This window comes from Eulemur rufifrons, chromosome 6 (genome assembly GCF_041146395.1).
Source record: "Eulemur rufifrons isolate Redbay chromosome 6, OSU_ERuf_1, whole genome shotgun sequence".
Taxonomy (NCBI): Eukaryota; Metazoa; Chordata; class Mammalia; order Primates; family Lemuridae; genus Eulemur; species Eulemur rufifrons.
In genome coordinates, this window is record NC_090988.1 from 24,069,039 (window position 1) to 24,081,699 (window position 12,661).

Consider the following 12,661-nt stretch of genomic DNA (forward strand, 5'->3'; position numbering starts at 1 on the left):
GTAAGATACTGAGGAGTTCATACTCTGATAGGAAGATAGTGTGCCATACAGTATATCAAAAAGTATGTTATGTTATATTATAGTGGTGTGTATAAACTGGAATTAATATTCAGTGCAACAGTGTTAAGCAGAGTTTAATATGAATTTTGGATGTTTCTTGCTTCCTACTTTTAAGAAAACTTTCTGTAGTTTCTGTAAATTAACTGATAATCTTTCAGTAAGTTAACCAGAGTAGGTGTGTTTGTAACCAGAAATCCTGGCTAGTACATGGAATAATGGGGGCACCTGAGTGCAGCATAGGGACCCTTAATAAAAGGTAGAATGGGGACAAAGGAAATCTCATCTGTGGTTAATAGACTCTAGAATCCTTTGGCTTGGATTAAACTTTGTTAGCTGTCATGAGGACTCTTGATATTTAAGCTGTTTATAGGTTCTAGACTTAATCAAACTAAGTTTGTACAGTTTTTCTATTAAGCAAAGTTAGTTATATATACCAGCAAGCTCACTACTTACATCTAATCAACAAGCAGCATGATTATTATAGTTATTAGGAGTGTCGTATTATCTGGCCTTCTAATTTAATTTGATTGTCAAATTAGATGACATTATTGAAACAGTTTTGGATAGAGATGGTAAAGGCCTCAGTTTGGGAGACCTAGTTGTAAGGAGCTTTTTCCGCATGTTCATGTTTGCTGTCTCTTTGTAGTGATGCTTATTAGAGTGGTCATTTTACAACATAAAAAATGAGAGGAAACTATTGCCCTTGATGATAATCATCCGAAAGATTAAAATGAGTATTATGTACAAGCTTAATTCAACAAAATCAACAAACATTTGAGGCCCAACTGTGAGCCAGGCACTGTTCCAGTTTCTGAAAAAAAGGGATTGAATATCTAGAAAATTAGAAGCTTATTGATTTTTTATAGTAATAGAACTGCTGTATAGCCTTATTGACTACATGAGAGAATATTATCTCATTTTAAAGATATTTGAGAAGCATTGTGTTTGTTTTGAAAATAAGGTACTATAATATCTGGTGTTTCAAACTATATAAAGTGTAGCATTATTTGTGAGAATTTCTCTGGTCAGTTTGAGTCTTTGCTTCTTTCCTGAGACATAAGCGACTTATATGAACCTATCTTTGTTTTTTCCATTTCTAAACATTTTTGTATGAATTTTTAATGTTTTCTTAAATGTAAAGTGAAATTTGATTGGATTTAGCTTTCTCGTCTTTTAGCATTTAAAATGAATAATTGCAGATTATCATGTATTTGATTTTCTACTCACATTAGGAACACCACAAATATGATTTTTCTTTTAAATTTACAAAACTCTTTTAGAAGATAACTTAAATTCAGTGTAAAACTTTGTTTTTAATATTGCAGTTTTGGTTTATACTTCAGTTTTAGATATTTGCTTTGCCTTTTCAGCAACATGTATATATTGCTCAAAAATGTTGAATTTTTAATTTCTTTGAAAATATTATTAAAACAGAAATCAGTTCTACATGGACAAGTACTTAATATCTTATTTAAAATTGCCTGTCACCCTTACAGGAAATCCATTTACAGAGGTATCATACTGGCTATTAATGTGCACTTACAACATCTTTAGAGGTAATCTTTTGACCTGAACAGAATAGAGAGCTTAAATAGCCTGCCTCTTGAAAAGCCCTATTAATTGTTTGGGATGAGCTTGTCTAGAATGGTATCTGAGAAAAGCAGAGTGAGTAGGGTAGTCAGTAGAGCCCAGGACTAGAATTTAAAAGGACCGTTAACTTTTTTAACTAGCCCCATAACTTTGGGCAAGTCGCTGATCTGAATCTTAATTTCTTTATTAGAAGATGAGGGATTGTAATACCTATGTTTGGTCGGAGAAGGGAGGGCAGTTATTGTGAAGATTAGGTAATGTAGGTAGTGTCTGGAGAATGAGCATACTACGAGTGCTCCCTCCATGCACTACCTTTCTACTTGCTTTTGGCCTTATTTCTTCACTTGTGAAATGGAACTGAAAATTCTTGTCCTCTTTACTTCACCTGGGGAGGGGATCACATGGCATTATATAGGTAAAAGTGCATTATTATTGCTGTTAAATCCAGTATTAACACTGAGCTAAAAATGTAATAAGCACAGTTTTTAGTATATTAGAGGTTTTAAACCTGAGGGAGGGGGTCTGTGAACTTGGATGGGGAAAAAGTTACCTTTTTTTTTTTTTTTTTTTTTTTTTTTTATTAAATGCCCTCTAAAGTTCCTAAAAAGTTCCATCTTTATTTACACATATTCTTACATTATGAATGTAGACAACAGTAGCATTAGTAGTACAGTACCAGAGATTGTTTCCAATGGAAATGACAGATATTTTCATAATACATTAAAGTTATCTCAGAATGACATATATGCTCATCATTACTTACAAGTTTAGTTCTTAGATCCACTGGTAGATACTGTTAAGATTACCAGTATTAATAATGAAATATATTAGTATATCACAAATTTGTGCTTTTTATATTTTGGGAATTCTGATATAATTGGTTTCTTTCATAATTATTTTATGCATTTAAAAATACTTTTCTAGGAGGTGGTTCTTAGGCTTCCATGTAGGAAGGAGGGTCCCATGAAGGAAAAAAAAAATTAAAAACTTTTGCGATGTCGTTATAGTGTTGCTTTGACTGCTACAGTTACCTTTTTGGTTCAGTTTATACTTTTTGTTGTGTTGCTTTCCAGTCCCCCAGTAAATTGGCTGAGCAGTTCTTTTGGAATTTTTTGGTCCCTGGAGAGACCACAACTGTATTCTGAGATCGTTTCTGAGTCTTAAAGGCAGAAAAAAATTACAATTAAGCTTGGAGAAAAGAATAGCTTAAAAGTAAAATCAGGCATCCTGGTATAAATTATTATTTATTTTTTTTAGTATTAATTTTTTTCTTTTTTTTTTTAATTTCAGCTTATTATGGGGGTACAAAAGTTCAAATTACATATGTTGCCCATGTACCGCCTATCCCCCTCGAGTCAGAGCTCCAATCGTGACCATTCCCCAGACAGTGCGCACTGCACTCATCATGTAGGTATACACCCATCCCCTCCTCCCACCCCGTGGTATAAATTATTGAAGCTTCAGTGTAGGACCTGTATGGACTAGACTTAATAACACCTGTTTTGGCACCTGACGGGTTGCCACTGATGTTGTGCACTGACTTAACAGAGCTCAATGTGTTAAGCATGAGGTTATTTTTCCATTGTATGAGGTAAAAAGGCTGTGTTAGGGACACACTCAGAGTTAAAAGACAGAAGAGAATGTTATATATGAATATTTTATGGCTAATATGTGGCACAGTGTTTGAGTACATATTCATGTGGGTACTTCTCTAGACATGGGAGACATGTATGTTGGCAGCATCTCTTAAGACTACACCTCTGAAGGCAGGGTGTGTTGCTGCTGTGATTGCCCTTTATTGCTTCTGGGGGAGTCCTGTGGAAAAGAGGTAGGGTAAGACCACTTTAAGAAATTTAAGAGTGGGGAAATTAAGAAAATTGATTAAATCTAAGTTAGACTCACAAATTAAATTTAATTAAGAAAACTAAGAATGGAGAGGAGAGGGAGTAAATTTTTCTCAATTATCATGAGGGAAGGGGGAAATATACAGCTATTCTGTATGTAATATATATCTTTGATATATTATAGTTTAGGTGATTTATATTATCTTTTTTTTTAAGAGAAGAAAGGAAGACATTGAAAGACAAGTTAGTGTCAAGCTAGAAGTAGAACCCCAGGACATGTATCTAGGTTTCTTGGCTTTTCATGTGACATTTTATTAGATTACCTATTCTGCTACTGACAGCTACCAGTTTCAGTTAAAAATATACATTCATAGAAGGACTAGAACTTTACCACTGAGGTTAAATAATACTATCTTGGTATAAGTATTTTAAAATAATCACTAAATTGGCTTAAAAACTTAGATTTTGATAGCATTATACGTAGCTCAGTCCTAAAAAGTTTAATGTAGATTTCTTATGTATACTATGTGAGCTAATAAATTAATATGTAAATAATTTAGTGAAATATATTTATAGAATTCTCATTTATGATTTTTTAAACTAGGAACTTAACAAAACCCCGATTAATACTAAATACTCAGTGTCTGTATATCCAGACATCCTTTGTAACAATACCTATGTTTTCACATAATTGTAGTGAGTGTCTAGCTACATATTCTGCCTTTCTCCTTAACCTTACATAAATGTTGAAACACTTTGTCTTAATATACCAGAAAAAAACCAAAACAAACAAACAAAAAACCCTGGAATAGTCCATTATGTTATCCCGTAGTTTCAACATTACTTTGTGATTTTAATTATTGGCTATAGTAAAAAGTGCTGCTGAGTATATCTTGGTACAGATTACTTTCTTTTGTATTCGTTGATTTCCTTGGGGATATATTTCCTTGGTGGGTTATTACAGAAGCAGAATTTCCTGTTCAAAAAAGCTCTGTAGCTTTTGTTATATGTCGGCAACTTTCTAGAAATACAGAGCCAGTTTATGATGCTACCAGCAATATTTATCTGCTTGTTTACCAACATTCTCATCAACATTGGCATTTATAATTAATACTTATTTTGTAGTTTAATGAGAATATTCTCAGTAGTACCTTAAAGTTATTTTGATTTGTAGTTTTAATTAGTAACACAATTGTGTATTTTTTGTTAGCATAAGATTTGTTTGTGACGAGTTCTCATTTACCTGTTTACTGACTGTATTCTGAATGATATCTTTATATATTTAGTTATTTCTTTATTTTGTATAGCAACTTTATTATGGCTGTTGTGTATTTTTCTACTCTATTACTTTTATTTTGCTATTTCTTTTATGTTACCTATTTAGGGATTTAAAATCACATATATTATCTGTTTTTATCATAACCTAAATATCCTTCTTAACCATATTATTCCTCTAAAACTAGATTTGCTTTTTAAAGAATTTTTTTGACAAAAAGATTAACATATTTAGGTTTTATGAAATGGTATTGTAAAGTTATAGGTCCAACTTTAGTAGAATAACTTTTTTCTTTCATTTTAAGAAATTAATTTTTGTTATTACAAAAGATCTATATTTTTGTTTTAGAAATTGTACAGATTCATTCTAATTCTGTGAGCCTCTTAATAATAATTTGGAGTATTTTCATTCTGGTTTCTTCATTTATACTTTTTAAAAAGAAATGTGATGGTATTCTCTTGTTGGTTTTATAACCTGCTTTTTAATTTAGTGGTTTGTGAATATTTTCCCATGTCATTTAACATTTTTCTATAACATTTTGCTTGGCTGCATTGTGATCTAGCAGAGCCTATAGATGTACCATAATTCACTTAACTAAGCTCCCGGTATTACATATATTTTTATCAATAGCACTATAACTAGAATCTTTGTAGTTATATCATTATGCACATTTTAAAATATTTTCTTTGGGCATATTTGCACAAATGAAATTACTTAGCATTTTTTTAATATCAGAAAGATAGGCTGGTATGTGGTAAAGCTCCGAATGCTAGGTGTCGAAAGAATGGTAGTTTGGCCACTGATTACCCACATGGTAAGCCACTTTGGCTTGCGATAAAAATTTTAGTAATCTCATAATATACTGACTGAAAAATGCTTATGTAATCTAGAAAACTCTTACAATTCGAAAAATGGCCAAAGTGTTGATGTGGACACTCTTGTTTCATATATGTGTGAGGAGTTTGAATAAAATTGTTCTATGAAATGTGAGATGAAGCAAACTATTTCTGAGTCAATATTTTATAGGTCATGTGTTTTTAACATTTAATTATACTAGTAAATTATAAATACATATTTGTATATTCAAATGATAAAAATGAATTTCAGATATTCTCACAGGTAAATTAGGGAGCTCACTTTATATTTGGAATTGCCTTATATTTGGGCATATTGGCTTATGGCCTTAATGCGTGAATTAATAAAGAAAAAGATTGGAAATTACTTCGGTAAGCTTTCAATCTTAAGGATTAGCAACGAACCACAGAGTAAAGCCAAAGCAACTTGCGACAGGAAAAATAATGAGGAAAATGACAGAAATTAATAAGAGAAAAATAAAAGAAAGTCAGCCAAACTGAAAACTAATTTTTAGACCCATAAACTAGGCAAACTTCTGGCCAAGATTAATCAAGAAAAAGGGAAGGCAAAAATTAATAGTATTAGGAATGAAAAGAAAGTGTTAACTTCCAGCTATAGAGATATAAAAATCATGAGAGAATACTATGGTTAACTTTCTAGGAATATGTAGATCACTCAGGCTTGAAGAAAAGCAGATTTGGCTATGGAGTAGAGATTTAAGTGTCTTGGCCATGTTATGTTTCAGATAATTCTTTAGATGTTGAGCAAGCTACTAGCTTATATTAATAAATAATGTGAAAAGCAGGTCATTTTGGAGGCTGTTTTAATCAAAACTTGAGGTGATAAGATCTGAACTAAGGCAGTGGTAGTTGGGATGAAAAGAGAGTATAAAATTAAAAATTTGAAGAACATTTAGTTGACTGTAGATAGGGAATAGGCTAGGAAATATTAATAATAAGAAATGAGGTCTTGGCCAGGCAAAGTGATGCGCTCCTTTAGTCCCAGCTACTCCGGAGGCTGAGGTGGGAATATTGCTTGAGCCCAGGAGTTGGAGGCTGCAGTGAGTTGTGATTGCACCACTGCACTCCAGTCTGGGTGAAAGAGCAGCCCCTGTCTCTAAAAAACAAAACAAACAACAACAGAAAGAGGCCTGGTGTGGTGGCTCATGCCCTTAATCCTAGCACTCTGGGAGTCTGAGGAAGGATGATTGCTTGAGGCCAGGAGTTCAAGACCAGCCTGGGCAGTAACAAGAGCCCATTTCTAGAACAAAATTTTAAAAATTAGCCAGGCAGTGGTGGTGTGTGCCTATTAGTCCAAGCTGCTTGGGTGACTGAGGCAGGACCATGGCTTGAGGCCAGGAGTTGGAAGCTGCAGTAAGCTGTGATGACACCAGTGCACTCCAGCCTGGGCAACAGTGAGACCCTGTCTCAAAAGAAAAGAAATGAGAGGTTTATACCTTCAGTTGAATGTCATTGTCCGGTGACTCAGATTAAAACAAAAAAGGAAAAAATCTCAGGGGGAAGTTCCCTCCGTTAAAGAGGTTTGTTGGTTATTGTGAGTAAAATGTAGGGAAATGACCTTATTTCAGTGCTTCATTTTTATTTCAATTTGGACAATTTTCAGTTTTATTAGTTATGGTATCTTAAAAAGCAATTGATAATATAACTTTAAAACTCAAAATTAGTTATATATTAATTTAGTTGATCCTACTGTAACAAAGTTTCTCTGCAGAGATATTAGATAAGCTTTTCTCGAGTAATAATTTATCTAATATAACATCTCAGTATAGGTTTTCAAATTGGAATATTTTTCTGGACATCTAATAATGATTAAGAATTTTAGATCTATTGGTAGATTTATAAAGAGGAAACCCAATTTTGTTATTTGTTTCTTAGGAAGAACATTTACCCCAAGACAACAAGATGGTTCTCTTTGATTAAGATTTATTGCCTTTGGGGAAGAAGATATACTTTAACATTGGTCTTAAGGGTAATTATAAATTTCAGTGAAGGGCACTAGCTTGCTGGTGAGTAGCATGCATATCATTAGTGTGCAGAACTTTGGCTGCTTTACATACAGTTAGGTGGATCAGCTACTTACGTATTTTTCTCTACTCAGATTTTTAAACTTCAAGAGGAAAAATAGTTTTCTTGTTATTTGTCTTTTTGTAGATTACATTAATCAGAATTTCCTTTTGTCTTTGGCAGTACAGAAAAAATGTTGAAAAGTACTTTTGAACTCAACTCTTTAGAATAGGAATCCATCTATCCTCACTTTTACTGTCCGTTTCTCTAACATCTTGGGTATAAGGGTGAACCTGACTCAGAGAGAAGGCAGTGTTTGGGCCTTAGCAATCATGTTTGCTTGCTATGTGTTGTCTGTAATTCAATTAAAACTTACAGCAGGTCAACATTCTGTGTTATTTGAGAGGTGTGGTATTTTAAATCTCAGATTTCAGTCTTTTTAAGGAATGTGAAATTCTAGTAGAAGACATTGAAAATTAGAATAAAATAAGAGAACTCCATATTACGTTAAGCCCACATTTTAAAATGTTTTAATGTTTATTCTGTATGGATTACAGTTAAAAACCTTATGTAAAAAGAAAATAGATAAATTTTGCTTTCTTTTTCTTAACAGAAAGTGGCAACAGAATTCATAGAAGTGAAGTATTTTTAAAGAAGGTAACAAAAAGAGAAGGAAAATGCCGAAACCGGTAAGTGTATTTTACTACTTTTGATACCACTTATTTCATAAGATATCATTAAGTTCTTTTGGAAGAAGGCAGAATATGGTAAAGCTGTTGGAAGAAAAAGGCACTGCTAAATCTGTTAATCATTTTAGATTAATGTGGCTAGAGTGTAGTATTACGTGGGCAGTGAAGAAGAAATATAGGTAACATTGCAGTAAAAGTTAAAATTCATGGCTTCTGGGGTCAAATTTTCTGAGTTCTTACCTGGCTTTGCCACTTAATCTGGGTAACCTTTGTTAATTTGGTTCAATCTGTCTAATTCTTAATGTCCTCATATATAAAATGGGGACATAATTAGTAACTTAAGGGAATATGGTGAGGATTAGAAGACTCTAGTACATATTCAACACTCAGTAAATAGTAACTTATTGTTAAACAGGAAGAAATAATGAGGGGTTGGGGGAAATCCATGCATTATTAGTTTTCTCATAGTTCTGGCTTTGATGCAAGTGATACTGATGTTATATAATTTTAGATTTTTTATTTAGGAGTATACCTGTGATCATTTTAGTTTATAATTATTTGGTTCTTCCTAACTAAGGTTTTTTTCCTTTTTTCTTTGGGTAAATGTTCTTTTCTTCATCTAATAAAATGAGTTTATTAAGTAATGTTTCTTTTGACCAATTATCTTTTTAAAGAAAATTGTTGGTTATAGTTGTTGGAAATTTCTGGCATGAGTGGCTCTTTGGAATGACTTTAAACACTCAGCAGATAACAAAGTGTGCATTGTTGGAGGGAGAGAAAAATAAAAATAAATAAAGGGCATAAAGATCAGAAAGGAAGAAGTTTTCTATTTGCAGATGGCATTATTGCTTATGTAGAAAATCCTTCCAAATCTAGAAAATGGCTATTAGAACTAATAACTGAACTTAGCAAAATTATTGGACATTATTTTTTTTAAAAAAATCAATGCTATTTTTTATATACTAGCAGCAAAGTTTGAAAAATGAAGTAACAGCATTTTTAACAGCATCAGAAACATAAAACACTGAGGAATAAATGTACAGAGCCTGTACAGTATCTCTACACTGAACACTTGCTATAAGAAATTAAAGATTTAAATATATGGAGAAATATGCAATGTGTATAGATATGTTTATACAGTACTATTGAGATGTCAGTTCTCACCAGATACATTGGTAGATTAAATTCAGTTCCAATCAGTTGAATTCCGGCAGGCTTCCTTGGTTAAAATTGACTAGGTAATTCTAAAACATGTATGGAAATGCCACAATTTATATGGAATAGCTAAAGCAATTAAAAAAAACCTTAGAAAACTTACGCTCCTGGATTTCAAGACTTATTTTCAAGCCATAAAGATAAGACTGGTAAAAGGATAGATAATAGGATCCATGGAACAGAAAGATACCCCCACACAAACACACATAAGTATTTCTTAGATTTTTGACAAGCCATCACACAATTTAACAGGGAAATTTCTTTTCAACAAATGGCGTTGGAACAAAGGGTTATCTGTACAGAAAAACATGAATATTGACCTTTTTTCCTTTTTTTCTTTTTGTTGACATAGACTCTTCTGTCACAATTTACATTAAAATTAAATGGATGCTAGACCTAAGTGCAAAAGTCTAAACTGTAAAACTTGTAGAAGAAAACATAGGGAAAAATTTTTGTGACTTTGGGGTGGACAAAAATTTCTTATATAATACACAGGAAGTTTGAACCATTAAGGAAAAAACTGGAACTTCATGAAAATAAAAACTTTTGCTCTGAGAAACAGCAATAAGAACACGGAAAGGCAAGACAAAATGTGAGAAAATAAATGCAGTATAAAGTTCTTTTATGGTTCAATAATTAGAACGCCGTTTTTTAAAAATGGGCAAAAAATTTGGGCAGATACTTCACAGAAGAAGCTAGCAGTCAATAATCAATCAGTAGTCAATAAACACATGAAAAGATCCTCAACCTTTTTAGTTATCAGGGAATACAAATTAAAACTACAATAAGGTACCATTTTATATTTACTAGATGGGCTAAAATTATAGGTAACATCAAGTGTAAGGATTTGGAATAACCATAACTATAATATATTTCTAGTAGGAATATGAAAGTTTACAACTACTTTGGAAAACTCTTTGCCAGTGTAATTGAATGGAGAATATTTGTTTATTGTTCCTTAAGGAGTCTAAATTGTATATATAGCTGGATATCAATTATGCATGTTAATGCATTAAAAATTCTGGAAAATATTTTAATATATTAATAGTCAAATTTTTTTTTTTTAAGAGATAGGGTCTCTGTCACCCAGGCTGGAGTACAGTGGGATGATCATAGTTCGCTGCAGCTTCAAACTCCTAGTCTCAAGTGATCCTCCTGCTTCAGCCTCCAGAGTCAATGGGGTTATAGGCATGAGCTACCAAGTTTGGTACAGCAGTTTTTTTTCTTAAACTTTTTAGGTCAGGCTGGGTGTGGTGGCTCACACCTGTAATCCTAGTACTCTGGGAGGCCAAGGCAGGAGGATTACTTGAGATCAGGAGTTTGAACCCAGCCTGAGCAAGAGTGAGACCCTGTCTCTACAAAAAAATAGAAAAATTAGCCAGGTGTTATGGTGTGTGCCTATAGTCACAGCTACTTGGGAGGCTGAGGCGGGAGGATTGCTTGAACCCTAGGAGTTTGAGATTGCGGTGAACTGTGATGATGCACCGCACTCTAGCCTGGACAACAGAGCGTGCCTCTGTCTCAAAAAAAAAACAAAAAAACAAAAAAAAAACTTAGGCCAGAATATAGCCACACTTCTCCTCTCACCTACCCTAATAAAAAAATAAAAGAAAGTCTGTTTTTTCAAAGCACAGAGCTTGAAGAAATTTAATTTGGTCTCCTTGTTTTACATTGATTTTGTTGTCCCAGCTTTATACTTGATAGATACCTAACTTTTTTCAAGTCACAACTTCTGTAAACTTAATTGTAAGATAATGTTGATTTGATAACAAGTGCTTTGATGATCTGAAATAATGACTGTTAGGATCAAATGAAAAGGTTTTAAAAGCTACCTTATAGTTTTTTTTAATTAAATATTATTTTTATAGGTAGCATTTTTATTTTTCACAATGTTATTTATATTGACATGTAATAGGTTTATTATTATATTTAAGGGAGTTAATAAATATTCAAAATTTATCGGCTTTAATTTCTAATATGGTACATATTTTTTTTTTTTTTTTTTTGTTTTTTTTTTGAGACAGAGTCTCGCTTTGTTGCCCGGGCTAGAGTGAGTGCCGTGGCATCAGTCTAGCTCACAGCAACCTCAAATTCCTAGACTTAAGTGATCCTACTGCCTCAGCCTCCCGAGTAGCTAGGACTACAGGCATGCGCCACCATGCCCGGCTAATTTTTTGTATATATATTTTAGTTGTCCATATAATTTCTTTCTATTTTTAGTAGAGACGGGGTCTCACTCTTGCTCAGGCTGGTCTCGAACTCCTGACCTTGAGCGATCCACCCGCCTCGGCCTCCCAGAGTGCTAGGATTACAGGCGTGAGCCACCGCGCCCGGCCTTATGGTACATATTGATAGATATAACCTATATAAATTAAAGCTTTTTGGATGCTTAGTACTTTTTTTTTTTTTTTTTTTGAGACAAAGTCTTACTCTGTTGCCTTGGCTGGAGTGCTTTGGTGTCATTATAGCTCTCAGCAACCTCAAACTCCTGGGCTCAAGCAATCCTCCTGCCCTAACATTCAAAGTACCTGGGACGACAGGTGCATGCCACCATGCCTTGCGTATTTTTCTATGTTTTGTAGAGATGAGATCTTGCTATTGGCCAGGCTGTTGAGTGCTTAGTAATTTTAAAGAATTTTGTAAAGGGATCCTAAGTCCAAGAAGTTTAAGAACGTTTGGCCTAGGGCATTATCATAGTCTCCGTGGGTGAGATGCAATACTGCTATGTCTGGGTTCCAGCCAGCAGGAAGGAAGGAAAAAGCATAGGGAGTTAGGCCCACTCTTTTATGCTTAGGCCCAGAAGTGGTTTACATCTCTAATGCTCATGTTCTATTGGTAAAAGCTTAGTCACACAGTCATACCTAATTCCAAGACACCTTGAGAAATGTACTGTAGCTCAACAGCCATATGCCCGACTATAATTCTAATAGATTTGGTGGTGAAAGAACAAGCAGTATCTGCCACAGTCACATGATTAGTTTAAAGAAGAAAAAATTGTATGATAGAATTAGGAAGAACAGTTGCTAAAATTGAACAACTACTCTTGATTTAAAAAATAAAAGCCAACACCTCTTAAGCTAGGTATAGAAGGAAACCTACAGCAAAAGA

General features: G+C 33.4%; 1 protein-coding gene across 2 annotated transcripts in view; it reads left to right on the top strand.

Moving 5' to 3' along the window:
* The window catches only part of RDX (radixin), a 77,669-nt gene that overhangs the window by 4,443 nt on the left and 60,565 nt on the right, over positions 1-12,661 (top strand). For both annotated transcript variants that reach the window (XM_069470918.1, XM_069470919.1), the window contains exon 2: positions 8,263-8,338. In XM_069470918.1, the coding sequence (XP_069327019.1) occupies positions 8,327-8,338 (12 nt within the window). In that variant the 5' untranslated portion in view covers positions 8,263-8,326. The remainder of the gene's footprint in view (positions 1-8,262; positions 8,339-12,661) is intronic.